Source organism: Anastrepha obliqua, chromosome 4 (assembly GCF_027943255.1).
Source record: "Anastrepha obliqua isolate idAnaObli1 chromosome 4, idAnaObli1_1.0, whole genome shotgun sequence".
Lineage (NCBI taxonomy): Eukaryota > Metazoa > Arthropoda > Insecta > Diptera > Tephritidae > Anastrepha > Anastrepha obliqua.
This window is the reverse complement of record NC_072895.1, coordinates 51,339,940-51,365,355: the sequence shown is the minus strand read 5'-3', so window position 1 is coordinate 51,365,355 and position 25,416 is coordinate 51,339,940. Positions and strand designations below refer to the sequence as shown.

Genomic DNA, 25,416 nt, shown 5'->3' with positions numbered 1-25,416 from the left:
AATATCTTATTTGAAATGCCCTTTTCGGTTATCAAAGAGCGCCACTGGATCATTGACGGAACTTTCTTTATGGGGTGAAAATTATGGCATGTTGTTTTTGTTTTTTTATATTATAAAATAAAAATTATAACCTTTGAGCAAAATAATAAAATTCAATAAACAAAAACGTACAAAATGACAAAAGTTTTTTAGTCAGACAATAAAAATCAAACCGTAATATTTTTTTTAAATTTAATGGGTGCGCTCGTAAAAAAATTGTTTTTGAGATAATAGCGGGGCAAAAAAACAAAAAAATGCGTTTACATACTCAAAAGTGGCTTGCGATATTTAGAATATTTATTTTAATAAAATTTATAATCATTACTATGTATTAAAATATTTTTTGACCCTGCTAAGCTTTCAAATTGTCAACAAATTCTAAATAATTTAACTTTTCCGCTTTTAGTTGACTTTAGAGCGTCGGCTGTTGGCGGGAAACGCACATAAGGAACACATATAAATGCATGCGTTCTTATAGTTTCAGTTGCATAAAGCATTTTAAGCCCTTCATCCGCAAAAAAAAACACACAAAAACATATAAGTTTCATTATTACCTTTAAGATTAACTGCTAATTAATAGCAATACCTTTTATTTAAAAAATAGGTACTAATATTCGCTGATATGCCTTGCGAATACCATTACTATTTTCAGACTTTTCTCTATTCGTAGCAAATAATCAATAATTACCGCTGAAACTAAAGCACTTCTGAAGCCACACCTCAATAATTGTAATTCATACTTTACTGGCTTAGCACGAGCTTCTAGCGCAATTTTTATTGTGAGTCTCGGGTTTCTTCTACAGATGAAGGGACTTGAAATTACATATCAACTTCGAAAGCAGATAACTCGTATCCGAAAACTGCTCATTGCAGAAATTTGCGCAGGCGTTCGCCATTGCCTCACAGGTCTAATTAATTGCATTATATTTTATTGTAATTTGTAAACATTTATACAATTTTTGATACTTCATGACCGATAAGGTGAAATCGAAATCGCAATCTTCAGACTTTCAGTCGATATGCCAAAAATAAGTAGTTGCTTAGGCGACTGCCGACCACACCTTAAGTTCTAGTTATTCAAACAAATACATGTGTTTAATAAATATGCAAAATAAGTGCAGCAAAATAGTGGCATCGAATAGTGTAATAGCGCCGTGGAAATTTAAGCTGGCACAGAAACCCAAATAGCAGAGAAAAATAGAGACTTAGTTTATAACTAGTGCCATTGCGACTAATGGAAATCAGTCTTTCTTTAAATATCTATGCAAATAATGTATAATAAATATAATACTTTCTATTAAAAAAATGTAGTAACGACATGATTTTAAGCCAGGAAAGGACTTTGACCATTTTGTTTTGCTTAACATTAAGCACTATAGTCTTGTCTTTAATAATTGAATTATGTATCTTCATATGAATGCTCCACGAAATGATATATCCATGCGGTATTCCATTTATTTTTGCAAATCTTTTCAAACCCATTTCAGACAGTTTGCTCCTAAAATTACCTCATTCGGTGGGCATAGCCACCCTATTCTAACATATCTTTTAACTCTTCCGATTTTCCACGTATCCAACCAGCTGTTCAGCTAGAATGTGCTTAAGTTATCTCTTTCCTTGTAGAAGCGATTTCTTAGAAATCTGAAGAGCATTCTTCAAAGTACGGAAGTGCTGAATAGGTACTACCTTTTGCTAGGCGGATTCCGTCACTATTCCCGTAAAAGGCTGTATATTCGTTTCTGAGAGCATCAGTACGATCCGTGCTATGGTTCATCGATTTCTGATCGGATGTGCTTGTTATATTGGATGTCTACATGCTGTTAGTATCTATTCTAGATGTGTAGAGGAGCTTGATTCCCGAAGATTTCTATAACTTCCCTAAAAATTAATATAAAAGTAAATAAAAAAAAGTAACCGAAGAGGTTTATGGGACCTTCGAAATTCTTGAATGGAATTGTTGTGATCGCAGCTTGAGTAATTGTAAAAAGGCGAGTTTTGAGGGAACAAAGTCAGCCATGCTTACCAACTTTGACCACAGGTTGATTCCATGGATATCAGCTTATAAAACAATTTCCGCAATGTTTTATAAGCTGTACATTACTCTCAATAAAAATTGGTGGAAAAACACAACAAATTCTGTTTTATTATCGTTTCCTTCGATCGATTACTGTTGAATCATAATTTTCCGGAACTAAAAATATAAATACTAACCGGAAATCTTCATTACTTTAAAATGCTATTTGAAAAGTAAGGAAGTAATGCGAGTAAGTCATATGCGCATGGGCAAATATGTCATTTGGATCTCTCAATAATACGAGTAATATAGCTTGGCACCGTAAATATTTTCTAAGTTTACAGGTATGTATATGTTTTTATTTGCCTTTTTTTAAATCCCATCACTGGTATCTATTTTTTATTTTCTCAGTGATTCTCAGCTATCGCATCTGAATTTGCGATCCTGACCGAAAACTATTCTCTACTGGGTATGTAGTAGGTACCTGTGTTTTGATACAAGTAAACTAATTTATGCAAATATTTATTCGTATAATTTGCAGTTACAAAGCGACAATCCAGTTTAATTTTACAAGTTATTGCGTTACATTTAGCGCATCGTCATTATTCTAGTTCAAATTTAATTAAACCAGTATAGAGCAGTAATTGTTCGCAAATAAATCATTAATAGGAAACTGTGTCGAACCGATGATGTAGTTAAAATTTATATGAATCAAAACCGCAAGTATTTCCATGTATATTTTTTATGCCAAACTGACTGTAATGGAAATAGCCACCGCATAGTGAAGTGGCAATTAATATTGGCGATGGGTTTGCTATTTCGTTACGAGCAACCACTTACAGTAGAATAGTAAAATGGGCTTGATTTCGCGCTCTTATTAAACAAGTGAATTAATAAAAAGAGTTTGAGAAAGCTTTAATAAATTGATATTTTTGAATAAGGTTGCCATCTAGCGATGAACGAAATTTGTAAATCAATTAAAATTTTACAAACAAAAGGTAACTAAGAGCAGTTTAATACAGAACAACTTTTTAATAAAGTTGCCACCTTTTAATAAAACACAAAATTAATAAAATAAGATTGTTGTATAAGCAATACACCTTTAATCTATATAATAAATATCTATATCTACTCTAGTTTATAATTAATTGGAGCTTTCCAATTTGTACACATTTTTTAATGGCGCTGCCACATATTTATAAACAAATTAGTATGCATTAGTAGTACATGTCAAGAAGGATATCAAAATAGGGTTTTTTTAGCCATGATTAAATCTAGAAAAAAATTTTCTATAGCGATGTAATTCTGGAAAAAATTTTCAGATAAAATTTTTTTTTCTAATTTGGTTGTCAAAATAAATATAAATTTGATAAATTTGTTTGAAACGAAGGATATTTATCTGAAGGTGCTAGTACACATAAACCAATTTTTTTTTTTAATTAGAAAGATATTTCAATATGGTTATTGAGCGACAGTGGCTTAGTAATGCTAACACCTTACAAAAGTTGCGAGCAGCGTTGCCATATATATAAAGTATACATATACATATTTTTAAATTAAAGCGTTAAAACATAAATTGCAACATTTGTTTGAAACGAAAGGAATTGGAAAGGACTAATATGTTTGTAGAATAACGTTTTCTTAAAATTATTATTTTTTTAATATAATTAGTTACGGATATCAAATAAAAAAAGAAAATTTAGCCACTCTGAACCAAAAAATTTTATATTAAACTTTTTAATTTAATTGCAAAATCTTAAATTGCAAAATTTGTTTGAGACGAGAGATATCTGAGGAATCTAATACATGTGCAGTACAGCTCTTTCGTAATTAGTCAAATATTTCCATACGTATATCAAATGAGAGTAACTAAGGTCCTCGCCTTATTTGGAACAGAGACGAAAAAAGATTTTTAATTTTTGTTTCCAGTACTTTATTTTTTGATCCATTGTTAAAAAATAAACATTTTTGTTTGGCCATATGTTCGTTCCAAAAGCTGTCAACCTTCAAAAAATAGGTCTCGTTATCGTATGAACTACGATCATTCGGGAAAAAATTTTAGTATTTGCAAAAGGGCCAAAAAATGGATTTTATCTTTGAACGTCATTCTGACTCTTTTTGAGTGAACCTTGTATGGCCAAAAAAAACTTTAGAATGGATCAAAAAATTAAATACTGAAAACAAGAGAACAAGAGCTTTTTTCGTTTTATACGCTTTTATAGAAACACCCAAAAAACACCATTTCAAGTGAGCCGAGGGCCTTAAGCAATGATTATGTCCAGAAAAAAATTTAGTAGGGCTACCATTTTGGACGACATTTTTTTTTTAATTTAGTTTGACTTGCAGCATTTTTTCGAAATGAAATATATGGGAAGAAGCTATGAATGTGATTTTTGCTAACTGAAAATTGCAATTCAACTAAAGTGTGATTTCTTGCTGCATGAGAACTATCCATATCAATTACTCTTGTTTTACAGCTGAGAATGTGTTGACATTTCTGTTCGGCAAGGTTTTACAAGTTCTCATGAACAGAAACAACGCTTACAAATTGTAGAAATTTACTTTGAAAAAAAAAAAAAAATCTGTTCGCGAAGTAAAGAAAAAATCAAAGACGTCTCCGATGGCTATACCGAAAATAGAGTTCCGCAAATGTTTCGGGAGCTGGATCAAACGCTGGCATAAGTGCGTTCCAATGGATGGAGAGTACTGTGAAGGCGATAATATCACTTATGAGGTAGAAACATTTATTTTGAATTTTCAGAATATATTCCGGGAACTTTTTGATCGTGATGGTATACATGTTGAAAAGTAACTATGTAAAGTCGTTTTTTTATTCTTTATATTATATTTTTAAAATTGAAATTGAATGAAGTACATTTTTTTATCTGTACTGAATAATTATGTTAATGCCTATTTTTTATTTTGAAGCTATTATAGCACTGAAACTGAGATTCTATATTATTATCTTACTTAATTTCGATTTCGATAATTTTCGTTTGGTTTCAACTTTTTAAATATCGACTAATCGTACGAATACCATTTTAAAGCACCAAATGCGCGATTATGTTAAGAATTATTATTACCTATGATTTGTTTTTCAAAACATCTTATGTAGTAGTTATGACGCTGTCAAGTTTGTTAGAAAAATTTCTCACACTTGTATTTACATACGTACATGCATAGGGATTAAGCTGCTCACTTAAACGTTTCTTGTAAAATAATCAACAACAAACTACGTAATTATGTTATATATGAACTTGTTTACTCACAATGGCTTCGAGGGAATAAATTGAATTTACACGTAAATATTTGTTAAATGTTTTTCTTCGAAATATATATTTGTTTTTACACTTTAACTGCATTTTTATACTGTGCACAAGTGTTCAAATTATTATAATAATTTTGTTCATGCAAAATATTGCTTGTAATAACCTAACAGAATCGAGCTAGATACATAGGGGTTTTCAGTAAGAGTGCTTCAACTTTTGAACTTTTTTGAATAAAACACAAACGGTTTGACTTTTTTAACTAATTTTTTGTTTGTTATCGAGTTTGAACATATACATTTAAGTATGAAATTCGATTTCTTTTGCATGACCACCGCGTGCACGTTTTACGAAGTCCAATCGTTGAACCCAATTTTCGACCACTCTTTTGCATAAATCGTCCGAAATTCCAGCAATTTCGCGTTCAATATTGGCTCTGAGCTCACAAATCGTCGCCGGTTTGTTACTGTAGACCAATGACTTCACATAACCCCAAAACGGGACGGCTTGTTAAATGGACCGTAAAATGGCCGTAATGCTCTTAAAGTAGCAGCAACAGAACAATTATTTTCATAAAAAATTTGCACGATTTGCAATCGTTGCTCAAGTGTGTAGCTGTCCATGATGAAATGTATACTAATGAAGTTTACAAATGACAAGCGAAAAATAAAAAATATTGCGTCGTTCGCCCTCTCTATCGGAAAAAAGTTGAAGCGCACCTATTGAACAACCCTATACTTATATGCACACACTTATACATACACACCAGTAGTCACAACAATGGCAGCGCGTGGCGATTTATTTATTTTTTATTTGCTCTTCTGGGACAACTTAAAACTGTAGCCGAAAATTAAGATGCGCATTATAAATTCGTTAATATAAACTTGTATCCAGCTGTTATTAGTCCCACTAATACTATGCTATAATAATTAAATAGCGAAGTATTAAGACGTGACTATCCAGGTTCTTATCGCCAGCATAGGAATTTGAAACCACTCTTAATTTCAACCAAAGTAGTTTACTTATTCAATTTTATATAAACTGATAACAATGACTTTATCTCAATTACATGTAAAGCTGCACGCGTGTGTAAATTATAGGGCATAGCTTATATTCAATAGTTTTTACGCAATAACCAAAAAGCGTCAACGAAGCGCTAATATTGGTATTGCAAATTTAAACGAACGCAAATAGCTAAATATGTAACTTTGGAAAATGTCAACACTAGTTTACAAATTTTAGTCTCAACGAATGCATCTTCAAGAAAAAGTACTGTGTGGAGTAATGTTGGGGCAGTACGCAGGAATAAAGTGTTTTTTATTAGCATTAAAGTATTTTTGTTATATTAGTTTTTTTATATATTTTAAAATTTTTTTTGTTATATATATTTTTTTTTTTTCTAATTTCTGTTTTTGTTTTTAAGTATCTTTTGTATTTTCGTTCGCGAAAATAAATTTCATATAATATACATTTGCATACATATTTGCATTTCATGATGCACATCTCGAAGAGGTGATCTCAATTGGCTACCAGGATCTGGTAATTTAACACTTTGTGACTTTTTTCTTTTGGGGCCACGTGAAAAAGAATGTCTACGCCAACAGCCCATAGTCGATTCAAGACCTCAAAGATGGAATTCGTGAGGCTATCGAGGACATAAGGCAGCCGCTTTGCAGTTCGGTTAAGGAAAATTTCATGAAAAGGATATTGTCGATGAAAAGGATATTGCGTGGTCGTTGTAGTCATTTGCCTGATGTTATTTTCCACTATTAACGGCATACCTTCCGCTTTCTAATGAAATAAGCATCCGATCATTTACGGTAAAAAATAGCATTTTTCTTGTTATATCAAAATAACACCTCTGTTTGGAAAATCCTATATATGAATGTTTAGCAGCTCTAGTTTACTTTTGGAATGCTTTTTTTATTTATCGTGCATGATTCTAATGATCAATTACCGTATTTAGCAACAATAATGCACCCACTCGTGCATTACGAAAGCTAGGTTTACAATTCTAAATAGCAAAACAGCCACATTGACACTTTCTAACTATACTCAATTGATAGACATTTGCCGAAACACTTAACGAAAAACGACAACATCTTCGCAAAAGCAACTTATTAAGATACAATTGACATCAATGGCATATGGGATTGTTGCTAACAACTGTTTTAAGCAAACAATGCAGTGCAGTTGCATGCAGGTGTAAAACAATAAAAAAATATTTGTATTAAATTAGGCACCGCAATTAAAAAATTTACTCTGAGTCTGCTTAACTTTTCATTTCATTTCTTAAATATGCCTCTCACCACATCTGCTTGTTAGCAGCTCGAAAATATAAGCATACCAGTAAGTTAAGTTAACAGCAGGACTTGTATTAACAGTATAAATAACAGAACACTGAATTTCTTACTGAAGGTAAGTGCAGATTTTGAACTCATGTAGCCAAATGTTGGGATGAAAGCAATGAGTCGATTATATGATAATAAATGCTATAAAAACCTAATCAAGGCATTTGCGAAACAGAGAGTGATGCAGAACTTCCTCTACACGTTAGAAAGATGCACTTTGGTGTTTGGGCAGGTAGTGTAATTCGAGGTGCTCAAACACTGTGAGCATTTCTTAAGCGCAAGTTTAAGGTAAGCACGATATATCTGTGGATTTTCTAACTAAACTATATAATAATCCATTCAGGCATTTAACGTTTTAACATGCAGAAAGTTTCATTACTAGTATTATTCTGCTTAACCGCAAGCCTATGACTGAAGACTTCTGATGAATTTGAGTACGCCCTTGGGCTTTTTCTTGCATACCACTAATGAATTTAGAGTCGCATCACCAATGTGGGTATGCGAGTCTTTGTCTTGCGATAGCTACTCGTTCGCAGAGGATGTACTCTGGAGTTTCTCCATTCAGCTCGCAAAAATTGCTAACGCTGGTTCACACTAAATCCACAGTGCTCTGAATAGTATCCAGTAAGAGTTCGTAGCCACGTCTATCTATGTTTAGAAGGATATTTGGTGCTCTTCTGGTGGAAGGGAAAACCTGTTTAGCCTGCCTCTGTCCTGCACTCTCCATCCAGTGTTGTGGAAAATTCCTGTCTTCCCAGTCTGTGGTAAATTCCTTTAAGTGAGCTGTTGTGAGTCCACAAAATGCGTTCCGGTCCATAAAATTTTGTATAACATACTTAGGGACCTAGCAATCTAGCTTTTACAGAAGCAAATCGCAGAAGTGTTGCCGCTTAAAATTATCAATAGCATTGATCCCTTGTGTTATTTTGATTATGTGCAGGTGCAAGTCAAGATCTTTCCACAGAATAGACTCCTGTATGCAGCGAAATATGGTCAATCCCTTTGACTAGCGTGAAATTTAGTGATTTAGCTTATTTTGAATTGAAGCACTTACGTCTGCGATATTTTCGGTACTTACACTGGTATGTTGTCTTTAATTAATTAGTTGATTTGTGAGCTCGAGGTTATTTATTGTAGTGATTTTGGCCTCTCGGTGGGAGACCTACTTCGATTTACTTAGAATTTTGAATACTTTTTTCAAATTATTATTATTGATTATTCCAAAAGTTGTTCGCTTGCGAATTTGGTCTTCATAAAAATGTAAACTTTAAACGACGTCTTGACGTTGCCAGAGTGTTTCGGTACGGACCGTTTTCAACACTGACATATTTTTCCATGGGTGATTTTTTTTACATTTTATTTTGCTTTTTTTGCAAATCGTTTCAATCAAAATTAAGTTTGTATCGAGATTTTTCAGAATATTGGCATGCCCGATTTTAGTTATTTTTTTAATTAAATAATTTACTTTTGGTTGATGTTTTGTTTTCTCGAATGCTTTCAATGCATTTAGTTTTAAAACTAATTTTTTTTTTTTTTTAATTATATGACAACTTCAAAAACTTATTCGCTATTTTAAAATTTTTGAAATACGGAAAAAACCCAAATAAATATTTTCATGCACTAAAATAGCTATGTGGAACTTAATACACTTCTAACTAACTTTATTTATATTATTCTATTCACCATCCATTCATGCAACTCATACCTGCGCCATCAAACCTGCGATTTTTCGGCATCTTTTGTGAATTTTGGATTTTCTAAATTTTATAATTTTCAAAACTTAAAGCACTGTCTTGTCGGAAGCTGTTATTAATCAATGTCTGATTTACTACATATAATGCATTCACACAACTGCTCCGCACAAGACCTGCACTGAAACTGATCGCTGTGATCAATTATTGATAGACCAAGTAGTAGGTAACAAGCGCAGCAATATTGTGGGACGCCGCAGCACGGACTCAAAAGCCAAGCCTAGCGTATTACATACAAACATTCATGCACTATCGGCAGTCTTTATGATCAATGCATATGTATATGTACTATAAGTATATTGCCTAGTTCAATCTCGTATTAAATACTATCCCTTATGCTACTGTTTTTATTACATTATATGTACATACACTTGTAGTTGTCAACATTTTGATTGAATGAGTGACTGACTACTAGCACTCCTCCCAATAATCACACAAACCAAGAATAGAAAAAAATGGAAAAAGTATAAAAAATTGTTATAATAATTTGACGGTGTGATAGCTTATGTGCGAGTGTTAGTTCGTTTTGGCCCCTAAATAAGAACTAGTTTTCGCCGGACTCATGGATTTCCTAGGAACACAAGCACACACTTGTACACCCGTCCTATATGTACGAGTTTGTATGGATTTACCGAAAGTTTTTAATAATAAATGCCTTTTATTGCGACTACTTATTACTTAAGTAGTATATACTTGTATGTATGTTTGTAAGTATGTATGTAGAAGCGCGCTCCATTTCACCGTGCCGCACAGATTACTGAACGCTAACGATCTCCTTATCAGTGTGAATATTGAGACACTTGCCTTATCAGCGACCGCCAATTGATGAAGTGACTCTTGTGGATGACCGCGCACTCTACAACTCTATAGTAGCTTAAGGTTGGTCAGTCTCATAAAAAGAGTAGTTCCAGACTAGAAATATGCACGTTTTATAACTGTTCTAAAGCTGGGCCGAAATATTCATGAGTTTCTTAACAAGTGATGATATTTTAAGTAAAATTGTACATTTTCAATCATTTGTCGATTTTTAGCGCAACTTTTACATCAAGAAGTGTTTTTAGATGAGTATCTATATATTTCCCAAAAAATTCGACTAGTTCAAGGTGTTTCATCTTTTCCTGTTTCTACGATTTGTGCTGAATACATATTTTCCACATAGTCGAAGTACAATTAATCAAAGAACATTTTTTCTTCAATAGCTCAGTCTCTCAACCCAGTCTCTAAGCAAATTGCCAGTACTTTTGCGATATACTTTAGCAATAGAGCGAATGTTCAGAGCGATTATGTTCAAGTACAAGAATCGTTTCTGCATTCTATCCTTCATATCGAGTTATAATGGCACTGTATAAATAGGGACAAATGATGTCAAACCGCAGCTCCTCTGAAGTTAACTAAAATCAGCAAAACCATTGATTACAGGGTTAGAGAACATACTGAGCAAAAAATCGATTTTGATCGATCGAGTGACCTGTGAGACACGTAACGGCAGCGGCCAGTTCTTCAAAAAAGAAAAGCATTTTTTGGTAGCGCACTCCGTTGACTTAAATGTTGTAACCATCTTAATTTTGGAAGAAAGGAAAATGAAAGAAAGTTACATGCTGATATATGGAGCGCTTTCATATCAAGTGATCCGAGTATATTGGGCTTTATCGTAAATTTTTCTGAAGCTTGGTTTATTTGTACGCCTAGTGTAATAATATATAGCTGAAAAAATTTTTTTAGAATAAAATATTGATGTAATTTTAATTATTTCCGATTTTCTTGGCAATTATCCTAAATTTTTTAAGGTAAAATATACTTTTTAGATAGATTTATTTTGAAAAAACGAAACCAATTTTTCCTTGAAAATTTTTCCTTATTTTTCATTAATAGTTAAAACTATGCTCAGTACTCCTAGGAAGTATCATAGTGAAATTCTTTTAACTTTTCGAGTTATATTCAAATACCTACAGCGAACCAATAAAAAATTCCGTGCATTTGCTAAATAAAGTACATAACAGAGATTGAATCGATTTTTAAATAGATGTAATATATAATACAGTAGGTTCTGTTTTTATGCGGTAGATACGTTCCGCAAGAAACAGCATAAAAAAAAAACAGCATAAAAAAAGCTACTAGTTCTATAGTAAAACTATAGATACGTTTCAAATGCTAAAACCGCATAAATCTGAAATAATCGCATAAAAAAGGGCACTAGTCCCATATTATTACTATAGATACGTTCCATAGACCGCATGAATCTGAAATAATTAAATAAAATCGCATAAACAAAATATTGTATCTTTGAAAATTATATCTTTATATATCTTCCATACTTGTAGGGTTAGCATTTCTGATGTAATCTGTGATGAGTTTTTGCTTAGCTGGTTTAGAATCTTGTTTATATGTACAATTCCCGATAGGTCGACATGCATTTTGTAATTTAAAAAAAACCGCACTATTTCAAAACCGCATAAAAAAAAGCCGCATAAAAACAGAACCTACTGTATATACGCTTCGCTAGATCAGTATTTGGCATTAATTTTTCACTGTCAAAAATTAAATTTTTTTCCAAAAATAAAATTATTTTTGTAATACATTTTGTTCTAAAAAGTTAATTTTTATTTATTTCACTAAAGAACTGTACCAAAATTTTTAATTTTGAATAAATCATAATTTGAATTTTTTCACTTTACTTCTAATGATACTAAAGCCCACAAATTAACGAATTTTCAAAAAAATGTGCGGCAATGTTCCAAATACTTGGCATGAATCCGCTTCTCTACGACTAGCCATTGATTTTTAGATACCCAAGTACGACAGTTTTGCTACGTAGTAATCGATATTAAATTACGACTCATCTGGAAAGCTAAAATCGCACTTATTTCCTAGGGGTTACATGTTTTGCAAAATTGTTTCGTTCTAGCTAATTTATGTGAATTTTGAAGATCTACGCAAGTTTACGAAATATCTAGGGTCTAGACTAGCGCCAACTAGTGAACTAATTTTTACTTTATATTAAAGTGCAAAAATTTTAACTGAAGGGAAGAAAACAGCAGCTATTGGTGTAATGACAGCAAGGGACTTTAGTAAAGTTTTTGGTGTGAGGACGATGTCCTGCCGGTAAAGCTATTTATTGAGTTTTTTTTTGTACTAATAATTGGGCAAAGTATTCCGGCTTGGTCATGCCAAATGGAAGAATGGTAATGCTACTGTTATATAAAAGGGGCCCTGGATTCTGCATTTAGCATCCCTGTGTGAACAATGGAAGCCAAAAGTTTATAATGCCCTACCTGCACTTGAAATGAATAAATGGCATAATTACTCAAGGAAGTGAGATAGCTTCCTGCTGGAAGCTATAACCGACAAACGCGTTGTTCCGCTATATAAGAGCAAAAAATGCAAAGAAATGGAAATAATCAAAGCTAAGACTCTTGAAGTTATTATGGTGAGTACATATTGCGAAAGCAAATTTGAATTTCTTCGATGAAATCAAATAAATTCGTAAAGTGCAGCTAAAATCGACTCAAATGCGAGGATACAGTATATACAAATTGCTAGGGCCTCGTGGTAATGCCGCGGACTGGTACAACTTCAATATGGGCTGGTTACGCGTTAGACTAAAGATAGCTCAATTTACTGCCGGGCTTACATATACATACATATGTGCATACAAGCCAACATAACTATATAAAAGGCAGTGATAGTGACAGTAATAAATAACAAATAGTACTTAAAAGTCAGCGACAAGCCCATCAGTAAGCTGCATATGTATATGTGAATGAACATACATATAAACATAGGTGGTGAATGATTTGTGCACGCCCTTTTTAATATAAAAAGTGATTATTCAATCAGGCACTCATTCAATCATTGAATTAGGCATTCAATCAGTCACTCATTCAGTCATTCACTCAGTTATTTCTTCAGTCACTTGTACAGTTAAATAATGTATCCATTCTATAATAACAACAACTTGCCTTTCTCCCACTTACAAGAATGTGTGTGTGTATGCATCAGCTCATATATTTTACATAGTTACATACAGTACCTTTAAATGCTGATAAGACTTAGTGTTCAGTAAAATTTCTATGACGCCGTTACAGCAATTAATTAGCAAGATGACTTGAACGTTGAACGTCTGCAATCTACTATGTTTATGGTATACCAATACAAATGAATACACGAGTAAATCTATTCAAAAAAATTTACGTACATACACTTGCGCTTACATAATTACGTAACTTTCTCCGCTTAAAATGTTTGAAATATTTTTATGATAAGGGTTTTCGTTAATTTTCAAAAAATAAGTAAACTTTATTGGGGGAAAAAATTTATAAATTAAACTTCCAACCTTTACATGAAATTCCTCACAACTTAAGAAATCTCAAAAAATTGTTATCAGAATATAAAAAAGATCTGCAGTTTTATAGCCAATTAAATTTAATATAATAATTTAATGAAGTGTGAGCTTGTAATTGTTGAAAATCGCATTGTGGGTGCATTTTCTTCCATGTGTATGTATGAGCAGAAAAGGTGATTTATATGCGAAAAACACGAAAGAAAACAATCACAATATGGTGAAAAAAGTTTTCAAGACTCAAAGCGATTTTTGATCTATTCCAAACTTTGACTTTGTTATACTAAAATTAAATAGGTCATAAAACTGTGTACCCAGAAGTTTTCTAAATATTCTGTTTAAGGAGTTGAACATTTCTAAAATCCGTTAAATGTTTGTGAGTTTTGTACAAAGTATGAAACTTTGCTTTATGACATTGTTTTTATGCAATGAAATATATATTTATAAAAAGTTCAAGAAAAAAATTTAGCTTAAAAAATTTTACGAAAGCGAATTAATTATGTGAGCACTAGTGCATATTTGCATTTGTGTATTTCTGCCTATAAGTTTTTCAAATAGAGCGCCGGGTTCAACAAATCTGATTGACAGTATTTTATTTTATTCTATTTACAGTTTCTGCTGCTCATTCTTACATATTTATGTTCATGAAGTCGCCATATATACATACATATTATATTAATATTATATATTTCCCTTTATTTTTATTTTCATGTTTTGTTTTTCCTTTTCTCAGTAATCACCTCGGGGATCACCATCGTTCTAATGCGCACTGCACATAATTCAATATTTGAGTATTGGTGTTTTTACAGATTCACTTACAATCGTAACCGCGTGTGTGCGTGTGGGTGGATGTTAACGATTGTTACTAAGCTCGCAATACTTTTCAATTGAAATTTGTTGCTTTTTTGTTGGTAGTTAGTTCAAAAAGGTTGATGACTTAACTTGGGAAGATCGATTAATTAGTTAAGGTTATTACGCTTTATAGAAATTTTTATACGAAAGTGCTAGTAGACTTACTTATACGCTTTTGTTAAAATATATATATACATATTAATATATGAATCACCCTGTTTGGAAATTACTTGTACAAATTTAAAATAATAACAAGAATAATAATTGTCATAAACATCAACAAAAAACGGAAAAACTAGAATAAGCACAAAAAGAACCGCCTGAATATGAAAGACATTCAACTACACAATTAACTCTTCAAAGATCATTAACAACAATTGAAGATCTCAGTAGTTACAATACAAAAATGAAATTTGGTATGCTTGCGACGCCTTAACTTTCATAAAAAGCGTGACACCTCAGCGGAAGAAAGGTCAAAAATCAACTGCATTTTGTAGTTGCTTAAAACTTTCACTTTTTTATACTAAAATGCAATGTACTATAAAACTGCATACCCTGAAAAATCTGGAAATTCCAGTTAAAAAGTTAAAACTTTTGATGAAAATTTGAAACATTTTGAAAATATTGTACTTTGCGTTTCATGGATTTTTGTGGTAGTATAAATTTGCTTGAAAAAACCATATTTGTTGTAGTATGAACCATATTTGCGGTAGTATAAACAATATTTTTATTTATTTGTGGTATTATACTTTTCCACGGGGTGTATGTGAGAAGAAATCATAGAGGTACGAAATGAAAAATTGGTTTACATAAATACTAGCAAAACACTTGGCAATGCAAATGAAACACTTGGCAGGAGAAAGCTAGCTCTAAAAATGTTTACTCTTCTAATGAATAAAAAAAAAAATAGTAATAATAATAAACCATTCGGAAATAAAAATAGACGTGACAATAGCAAAAATATGCAACCAATGATAACCTGCAGGTCAGTCATCTGCACATTAGAATCTAACAGCAAGAGAATATTAAATAGCACAATAAGCTACAGAGACAACGGCTGGCGTGCGTCTGCTTAACAGGAGTTATGCGAACCACACCAACAACATTCATGAACATTTCTTCGGAACTAAAACATCTTCATGCACACACATACTCAATCCCAAGAGGGCAACCTTGAGAATGGCTGGTATCGAAATCCCGTCTCCTTTTCCGAAAATCCCTTGAAAACCGGAGGACTCTTTGCTCTTTGTGTTTAGCGTGATAAATGGCGATATTGATTGCCAGCCCCTAACCATTGCTTGCTATTCAGGTTCTTATTTCAACCATTGTGCAAGATAAAATAATTCAGAACAAATTATGCAAGATATGAAAGGCATTTACTTCGAATAAACCAGATTTCGAATTCTATTACCCATAATTTTGTATGCATAGTTTTACTTAAAAAGTCATATTTTGTGAAAGTCCGCACTAATTATTCGTGTACGCCTTCCTTTACATAGGATTTTATGTGATACCAACTTTCACTAATTGTAAAGCAAGTTGATTCAACTAGGAAAATGAAAATGGGGAAAAAGAAAATTTGAAAACGCTTGCCGATTAAAAAATGCGCATAAAAAGGGGTGAATAATGACGCCGTCCACACTTAAGTTCAAAGTTAAGCAGCAGGTTTGCGTTTTTCTTTTGTTCAGAAATATGTATATCTTGAATGTTTGTAAAATTTAATTCACGTACAACCATGGTCTTGAAAACGTGTCTCTCAATGTTAGACCAATTTTTTAAAAGAAAAGTTACTCATACGCTATGTATAACACGATGTCTACCTGCATAAATATGGCAAAGCGTGCATTTGTATTCGTTTTTAAAATTAAGTAATTCCATAGGTGCACTGTAGGACTTAAATGTTTGTAATAAATGAAAAATAAATATAAAATGTATTTTTCTCAGCAAGTCATGAGAAAGAGCTGTTCACCGTGGTTCCCAGCATTTGAACAAGGCAACATCAATGAGCACACCAACTTTTAAAGAGAATTCGGCTATTGGAATATTTATGCCAAAAATATCGAGAGTCTTTCATGCTGGCTTTAGCAGTGATTTCTTTTGACAGCTGCCATAGGTTATTGGCAATTGCCCACTCATCAATGATGGTTAAGGGGGGAAGCTGGTCTAGAATTTTGAAAAAATCGAAAATTTTTTTTTTTTTGTCTTAAAAGGTGCTTTAGGGTCTTAGAAATAATATACCAAACGAGGGATGCCAGCAAAAATGTCTAAATGCCCAAATTTTTCATTCGACGGCAGTGCCTCGCAGGTATGATTTTACAATACTTACAACTTTAAACGCGTTTTTCTCGAAATCACTTTTTTTAAACTGGCCGAAGACATAACTCGAACAAATCTTTACCGATTCTTACGAAATTTTGACAATACATTCGAAATACCTTTCTCCGGAGACGTACGTAGGATTTTTTATTTATATTACGTAGTTTTTTTTTTAATCAACAATTTTATGTCGTTCTTTATAGTGAAAATTGTAACTTTTTGTTCAAACGTGCACCATTTCGCGAAAAAACAAAATATCGAAAAAATCCTACGTACGTCTCTTTCTGTTGTTATTGCATTTTTTGCGCTCTAGACCAGCTTCCCCCCTTAATTGTCAACGGTCATCCAATTTAACAAATTTGGGTTATTTTTTATTAAATCATCTCAAAGAATAAACAAGAAACAGGCCAAAATTATCTGGCAAAAGCAAGAAATATTTGAAATATATAATTGGTTTTTCATAAAATGAAGACTCTCTATTACATATATTTTATATTTGAAAAAAGTCAAACATAAGCGACCCTGTTTGTATGAATTAGAAATATTATAATTAATCTTAAATAATTTAATAATTATTGCACAATGTATGCATATACTCGTATGTGTGTATGGCTCAATTATGCCACACTTTATACTGACTACTTATCTGTTTATTTAAAATTAAAACACAGATTAGCTCTATTTTAAATTTGAAAAACGTGGCAGACACCAGAAATAAATTTTATGAAGGCAAGTTTTTGACTTCTTACTGATATGACTAAAGAGGCAGGTCAGATTTAAATAACACCTGATACTGAGTTCTGGGTTTTCGAACGCTTCCATATTGGCCTCACAGAATGCACGCAAAATTATTATATTTTTAGTCGGACACTATAGTATAAAGTAAAATACATAAACACTGAAATGGTTTTTACACCAAAATTCTTTTCGCTCACCTTGACTTTCATTTCAGTATATAGAAAGTATCTAAGTGGGGTAAATATTAACATTTCGTGATGTAGTTTCAGTATTTTGCAAAATCGACCCCGATTTATTACCTCTCCTAGAAAACCAAACTAATAAATCTGATGCCCTATGGTAGTAAACGCTGGTACAGTTAAACGGAAATTCTTTAGCCTTAATTTTCTTTTCATCAATAAGTCGAGCAGACAAGCTTACTTCTTAAATTGATTGGTGTTTTACAATTTATTTCCTAGTAACATATTTCATAATATATCGGATAATTTTTATAACTTCATGAGAAGAGTCCCTATCGAAAACTATGGTCCTATAGATGGGAATGGCGTGCTGAACAATCGATTTATTGCAATATTCAAGCCGCCATTGACGCCTTATGGGCAAATTTATTCGAAAAAGTAGTCAAAAAATTGGACTGATCGTATATGCCGAATATCATACTCAAACAACGCACGTCGCAAGTAGGAGGAGGAGCCCGGTCAAACACCCAAGAAGCGCCAATTGTATGATATGTATACAGTGTAATCTCTCTTAAGCGGACACCTAAGGGACTGAAAAATGTGTCCTCTTATGAGAGGTGTCCGCTTATGAGAAAATTAATAAAAAGTTAAAATAATTTGTAACTGATCTTTAATATTTAATCAGTTTTGTTTCCAAAACCAGAACAGATATCTTAATGTGGGCAAAAAGTAAGGTGAATTTATTTGTCAAACTTCGCGGGATTAAAATTTCGCTCTAGTTATTTTTTTCATGAGTTGGCAGCACTATTAGTAACATCTGGGTCAACTTTCATGTGAATGTCATTATCAGTAATATATTTACGCTTGTGTTTACCAAACGACCAAGAGTGCATTTTTCGATTTTTACAATATCTGATTTGATTGAGCAGAGAAGTGCCATCAAATTTTGTTTGCGGAGTGAAATTTCGGCTGCGGAAACGTTTAGCATGTTGCAGAAGGCATTTGGTGATTCGAGCATGTCGCAGAAAAATGTTTATAAGTGGTACAAAGACTTCAAAGAGGGTCGAGAACGTGTTGATGACTTGGAGCGCTCCGGACGACCATCGACGTCAACAGATGACCAACACGTCAATAAAGTAAAGGAGTTAGTGCTCAAAAATCGTCGGTTGACTGTTAAAGACCTTACTGATATGATCGGAATATCAGAAGGATCTGTGAAAACCATTTTGAAAGACCATTTGGGCATACGAAAAGTCAAATCTCGTTTGGTACCGAAAACTCTCAATTTCTTGGAAAAAAGTCGTCGCGTTGATGTGTGTGAAACAAAGCTTTCAGACTATCAGGACAAGCTTAAATGCATCATTACGGGAGATGAGACTTGGATTTATGCTTACGACCCTGAAACCGACCAATCAAGCGAATATCGTGCTAAAGGCGAGGTCAGACCGAAAAGAACACGTCAAAGTTGTTCAAAAATAAAGGTCATGATGACAGTTTTTTTCGATTTTCGTGGTGGGGTGCACTATGAATTCCTTCCACCTGGCCCAACTGTTAATAAGGAATATTATTTGAGCATTACGGGTCGTTCACGTGAAGCAATACGTCTAAAAAGACCCGAATTATGGGCCAACAACTCTTGGTTTTTGCATCACGATAATGCACCGTCTCACACTGCACTCGTTCTTCATGACCATTTCCCAAAAAACTCCACGCATACCGTTCCGCAACCACCGTATTCGCCTGATTTGGCTCCGTGTGACTTCTGGCTATTCCCAAAACTCAAGAGACCACTCCGGGGAAAGCGTTTCGAGTCGATTGAGGAGATAAAAGCTGAATCGAAGAAGGTGCTGATGGCTATAACCGGAAATGGACTATTTGGCATGTTTCGGGCATTGGAAAAATCGTTGGCATAAATGTATTTCATCGAGAGGGGATTATTTTGAAGGGGATGAAATTAATGTACAAGAATAAATAAAGATTTTTCATTTTACAGCCAAATTCTCCTTACTTTTTTCCCACAGTAGTACACATAAATATCTGACAAAATTAAACAGAATTTGTAAGCAAACGACAAATGTAAAAGCAAATTTTTTTATGCAATTTATCCAAATTCACTTAAAAAAGTGAGAAATTTTAGCTTCGCGAGTTTTTCCTTTAATTTCAGAACCTTGGTGGTATATAGGTATGAAGATCAGTAAGCAATTCAACGCCTTTGAGGTCGCTGTGATATAAAGAAAGAGCGTTTACTATTCTCGGTGCTAAATAAGCCGTCAATTTTATTTTCTAGTTCATCTTCAGAAGAGCTGTCCAACGAGAGTTGCTACTTCAGTACAGAATTTTTTCATCATTTATGAAGACTTAATTACCTAAATTAATATAGTTTTAACGTCAACTTGAATTTGTTTCTGATCTAGATTAATGATGTTGGCGAACTGAGCAACTGCCGATAATGGAACCTCATCCTCTGCGGTATAACCGTCCTATTGCCATTAGAAAAGTTTGTTTTCTCAAAGTCAGCTTCCCCTTAACGATATATCACTGTCTGTGGACTCACTTGCTCCCGCGCTTTTTGAATGAAATAAACAACATATAACAAATTTATTGATTTTGATAACTCTACGGCAGGCTTTTCAAGCTGTCCGCTTATAAGAGAACTAAAATAAATTTGGTGAGGGGGAAAAGTGTCCTGTTATGGGAGGGTTATCCGCTGAAACGAGAAAACTTTAAAAAATCTTTAAGGATTTTTACGGTACTGAAAAAAATGTCCGCTTAAGGGAGGTGTCTTTTAGGAGATAGTACACTGTATAAGATTGGTTGACGTTCAGATATGATTGAACTGAAATTAGTTACCTACCTAATGGTAAAGTATATCAAGTAATAAATCATTAATTCGTTGTTATTTAAAGTTTCGTTTATTTAAGAAAATTGCTTAAAGAGTTGATTTCATTTGCCAAATAAAACTAAAAGAAAAAATATAAAAATCCCACAATATGGTAAACCGATCCGTTTAAATAATAGTACGTTAAAAGTTCCACTCACTCTTAAAAAATTAAGCTCACAATCTAACAGTAAACATGTTAAAAGCTTCCAATCATATTTTAACGCTGCTGTTAACTAAAACTCTCTATCTGCCTCTCTCTTTCTCACTTTACCACTCTCTCTCACCTTACCACTCTCTCTGAAAAAGCTAAAGATCATTAAACTTGCAAAACGACCAGATGGCTCGGCACAGCTGACTTTCATACTCACTACAATTTAAAAAAGCAAATAAATTGTAGTTGCCAGAAAAAGTGCAAAACAATGAGAGAAAAAGTGTTAACACATTTAAACAAAGGTATCGACAAGGAAATATAAGTAATTGAAAAAAAAGAAACAAAACGAAGCAAGCGGTTGTGAATGACTTTAATATCCGATACTAAATCTAATTAAAGCCACACCACAGCTAAGCGTAATGACATGAATGTGTATGGCTGTGTATGCAGGGTGAAGGGGTAGCGAATGCTTATAAGCAAACGCGCTTCACGCTTCACGCTTCATGTGGTCTTACAGCGCAGTAAATAAAATAGAAATTTATAATAATTATGTGAAAAATGCATTTATGCGCATTCATTCTATAAAAGTGATTAGTTAAAGGCACTACTACCCTTTCGTTGTCCAAGTTGGTACTGCCAGTCATTTGCGCCAAGCAGATGTGCGAGGGTGCCACTACTACTAACAGTGCATACGCTGGGACACGCGCAGTACAAAATGAATGAAATTTAAAAAAGTGAGCTAGCGAAAAAGTACTCTGCTGAAAAAACAGTAGGAAAAAATTAATGCATGAATAATTATAAAAATGTGAAATTTATTTATGTAATTTTATTTTATTTTATGTAAGCTCAGAATGTTTGCATGTAAAACTGAAGCTTAAATTACGCGCGCTGTTTTAGATCATCGAGTTTTTCTGCTAAAAATTCAACTGAAGCGTAACACTTTAACTAGCCTTATAATTGAACACATGTTTATATAGGCATTACATATACACAAGTATTCAAAATAGTAGTAGTGCGTCGAATTACCAAGTATTAGTTATTTAGTGTTTAATTTTTTTGTTATTTTTTTATAAAAGTATAGTGCATTATACAATATAAACTATATAACTCAAAGCATCAAATTTTACACAAAACTCACAAAAATTTAAGAAATTTCCAACAATAAAGTATAAACGAGTATATATATAGATAAAAATGTCCAACTTTTTTAATTTTTAGAAAAATTCAGTGTATGCAATATTATAGCCCATTCAATTTTAGTCAAAGCAATTTCAAGTTTTAAGTGGTTAAAAATTCTCGTTGACTTTTTACCGAATTTTTTAGCTGAGTTGTTGAGCATTTTCCTCCATATAAAAGACTTCCAAAATGTGTTTTATATGAAGGAAAATTTTCAATAACGTTTGAAAAAAACAACTGAAAAAACAATTTTGAAATCTGCGCAAATTTTGAGCGACTCCTACCGCACATTTCTTCAAGCTCACTGAAATTGAATGAGCTATAGGACTGCAAACCTTGAAACTTTCTAAAGGTTTTGATTAAAAAGTTATAAATTTTGATGACAATTTTTTGAAATTTGATAAATTTTTGTGAATTTCGTGCATAGTTTGAAGGTTTGAGTTATGTGGTTTTTTTTGTAAAATGTGACTTGTGATTTTTTTAATTTGCTAATTCGCCGCCTTACCCTTATTTTGAAAGCAGGCGTATATTTTTTATATATACGTGTAATAACGAGTAATGAAATTTGCATTGACTTTTGTCAAAGAATATCCAAATATCAGTGATAGACTGAAATTTTTAGCAGATTTAATAAAAAGTAGAACTAAATAACTTTGTTTTGTACTCTTAACTTAGGCTCTAATATTTAACAATGGGCTGAAAAGTCACGGGTCTAACACAACGTTATTGTTATCTTCAAAACAATGGATCAAATAGAATTTCGTGTTTTAATTTTAAAGTGCTTTTTGATGGGGAAAAATACCGTTCAACCGAAGCAATGACTTCAATAAGTAAATAAGTAAAAAGTAATAAAAAGATGGGTTGCGTACTTCAAACGTAGTCGTAGAGACACACAATGATGCACAGCGCAGTGGACGTCCAAATGAGACGGTAACACCAGAAAACATCAAAACATCCACAAAATCGTTTTCAAGCAACGAAACCATTGACCTTTTACGGCAAAAGTTTCCGGACCGTGTTATCTCTCGATCACCTGATCACAACTGGCCACCGAGATCTTGTAATTTAACACCTTGTGATTTTTTTCTTTGGGACCACGGCTAAGAGAAGGTCTAGGCCAACGGCCCAGGGTCGATTCGAGACCTCAAAGAGGAAATTCGTGAGGCTATCGAGAACATAGGGCAGCCACTTTGCAATTCGGTTATGGAAAATTTCATGAAAAGGACATTCTCCTGTAAGCGTAGTCGTGGTGGTCATTTGCCTGATGTTATTTTCCACTATTACCGGCATAATGAAATAAACATCCGATCATTTATATAAAAAAAAACATTTTTCTTTGAATATCAAAATAACACTTCTTATTGGAAATCCCTATATTAAGTATTTTATCCCCAAATCGACTCAGCCTCAGTGAAGTGTGGTCGGATTTCCTGGTAGGTATATGTATAACTTTACAGCAATAAAAAAGTTTCGTGCCTACTTTCGTGCCTACCTCCGAACTAGAGCCTGTTGAGAGCGACAATTGAGATTCGGATTTACGTCATCAGCACTACAGTCTGCGTCAAAAATCATGTACATAAATCATATGACCACCATTTTTTAGAATGAGTTCACTAGGAACCGCGCGTAGCTAGACATCATAGAGGTAGTAGAGCTTTATGTGCCACTGAATTTCCGCAAGGGTGCCACTTCTGCGCTAATTCTAAACTTGTTCGATTTTCTGCAAGGTTATTCGTGTTACTATATTAGTTTGACTCATTTCCTCGAAATTAGAACTGATAGTAATACAGAAACTTGCATTCTCATTTTTGGCGTCATTAATAAATATTTATAAATTAATTCAATCTCTTTACATTTCGTTTATTTCTCCAAGAGTCTACAAGTACGAGCATTTCTATATAAAAAATAAAATAAATAAATAGAAAGAAATTTAGTAATACAACTTAAAATATGTATTAGTATCAAAGTATGTATGTACAAGCATGCATACATACATACATACGTACATATATACGGCGCCATGCATTAACCTTCAGCATAAATTACCAATTATTTGTACGGAGCTCACGCCGAGTTTGGGCGAGAAGTTGTTACATTTTATATGAAAACCGGGTAGATATAAATTAAATAAAAAATAATATGTTGGCCACAATGAAATCGATAATTGTAATGCCGCATGCGCAGCGCAGCCTAGCACATTCGCGTCCCACTTATGAATGTCATTTGCAACATTCTTAGCAACATGTTGCTTACACCCCAATTGTTCCTAAACTTATATGTTTCTCTTGCTATGCAAGATGTTTTTTATTTTAGTTTGTTCAAATTGATATCAGTCGTTCCTACTCATTTAAGTTTGGGTTGCAGTGATTTCTTGCATAGATATGCGCTCGCAACCTGTGCTAAACATCAACCCTCACGCCTATAACCGCAGTCACGAGAAATAGAAAAAATAGAAATTTTTGATTTAAGTGCCCAATAATTTCTGCAGACTCGGTAAAGTCAATGATCATCCTATTTCGTATGGTAAAATTTTGTCCAGAAAACGGTTATTATGGTTCCGAAACCGAAATTTTATTTCCAGCATTATTGTTTTAATATATTTACCTACATAAAATAACTGATGAGATGAAAGAGAGAACAGCCGGAAGCCGTAAGTACCTGTTTTTTTCTCAAATGCAAAACACTTTGTAGAGGATAACGAAAATCATAGGTTCAGAATTTTCCACCATCTAAATAATACTGCTAAGTTCAGGATCTAGCAATTACCCAGATTTCTATGCTGTGCTCGTTAGCTCGAGTAGATCCGTATGACATTACAATTTGTCCAATCGCAGGCCAGCGTGTGCTATTACAGCACATGGAAAGCCACTTCAATTCAACCTCATCTATACCAAGCAGAGAGGTAGGAGAGCTATATAATAATTTGTAAATTAAGCAGAAAAAAAGTACACACACAGTACAGTCACATTAACTCCTCCTCGAATTGGATGAAGAAGCAAAGCGGATGGAATTGCTGGTAAACTAAGACAAAATATATAATCTCTCATGAAATAAGCAGCATTCAGTAGAGAACTTTGTTTCTTCCGGGAGCAGCATCAGCACTGATAACAAAAATTTATTAGGGAACCATTATTGCCAATAAGTACCCAACTGGTTGGCTTAAGTCATGCAAATTGATACAAACGCATCAACACGGAAAGTATTTTATACTATAGCAGCTGATGATGGAAGAGGAAGTCGAAACCATCCTCTGTGCTAGCAAGTCCAAGTGGGGAGAGAGTTAACTTCACTTAGTATTTGTATCAGTTTGCAGGAAATCACTGGCAGGCTTGTAAGGCAAAATAAATATGTAGGCAATGTCAC

The 25,416-nt window shown here is 33.2% G+C and overlaps 1 protein-coding gene across 5 annotated transcripts in view; it reads right to left on the bottom strand.

The window, feature by feature from the left end:
• LOC129244778 (putative inorganic phosphate cotransporter) overlaps positions 1-25,416 on the bottom strand; it is a 54,684-nt gene that overhangs the window by 9,833 nt on the left and 19,435 nt on the right. The window contains exon 1 of one of the 5 annotated variants that reach the window (XM_054882615.1): positions 9,376-9,547. The exons of the other annotated variants lie outside the window; for them this stretch is intronic. Within the exon in view, the coding sequence (XP_054738590.1) occupies positions 9,376-9,406 (31 nt within the window). The 5' untranslated portion in view covers positions 9,407-9,547. Of the gene's footprint in view, positions 1-9,375; positions 9,548-25,416 lie in introns of those variants that run through there. 5 annotated transcript variants of the gene reach the window in all.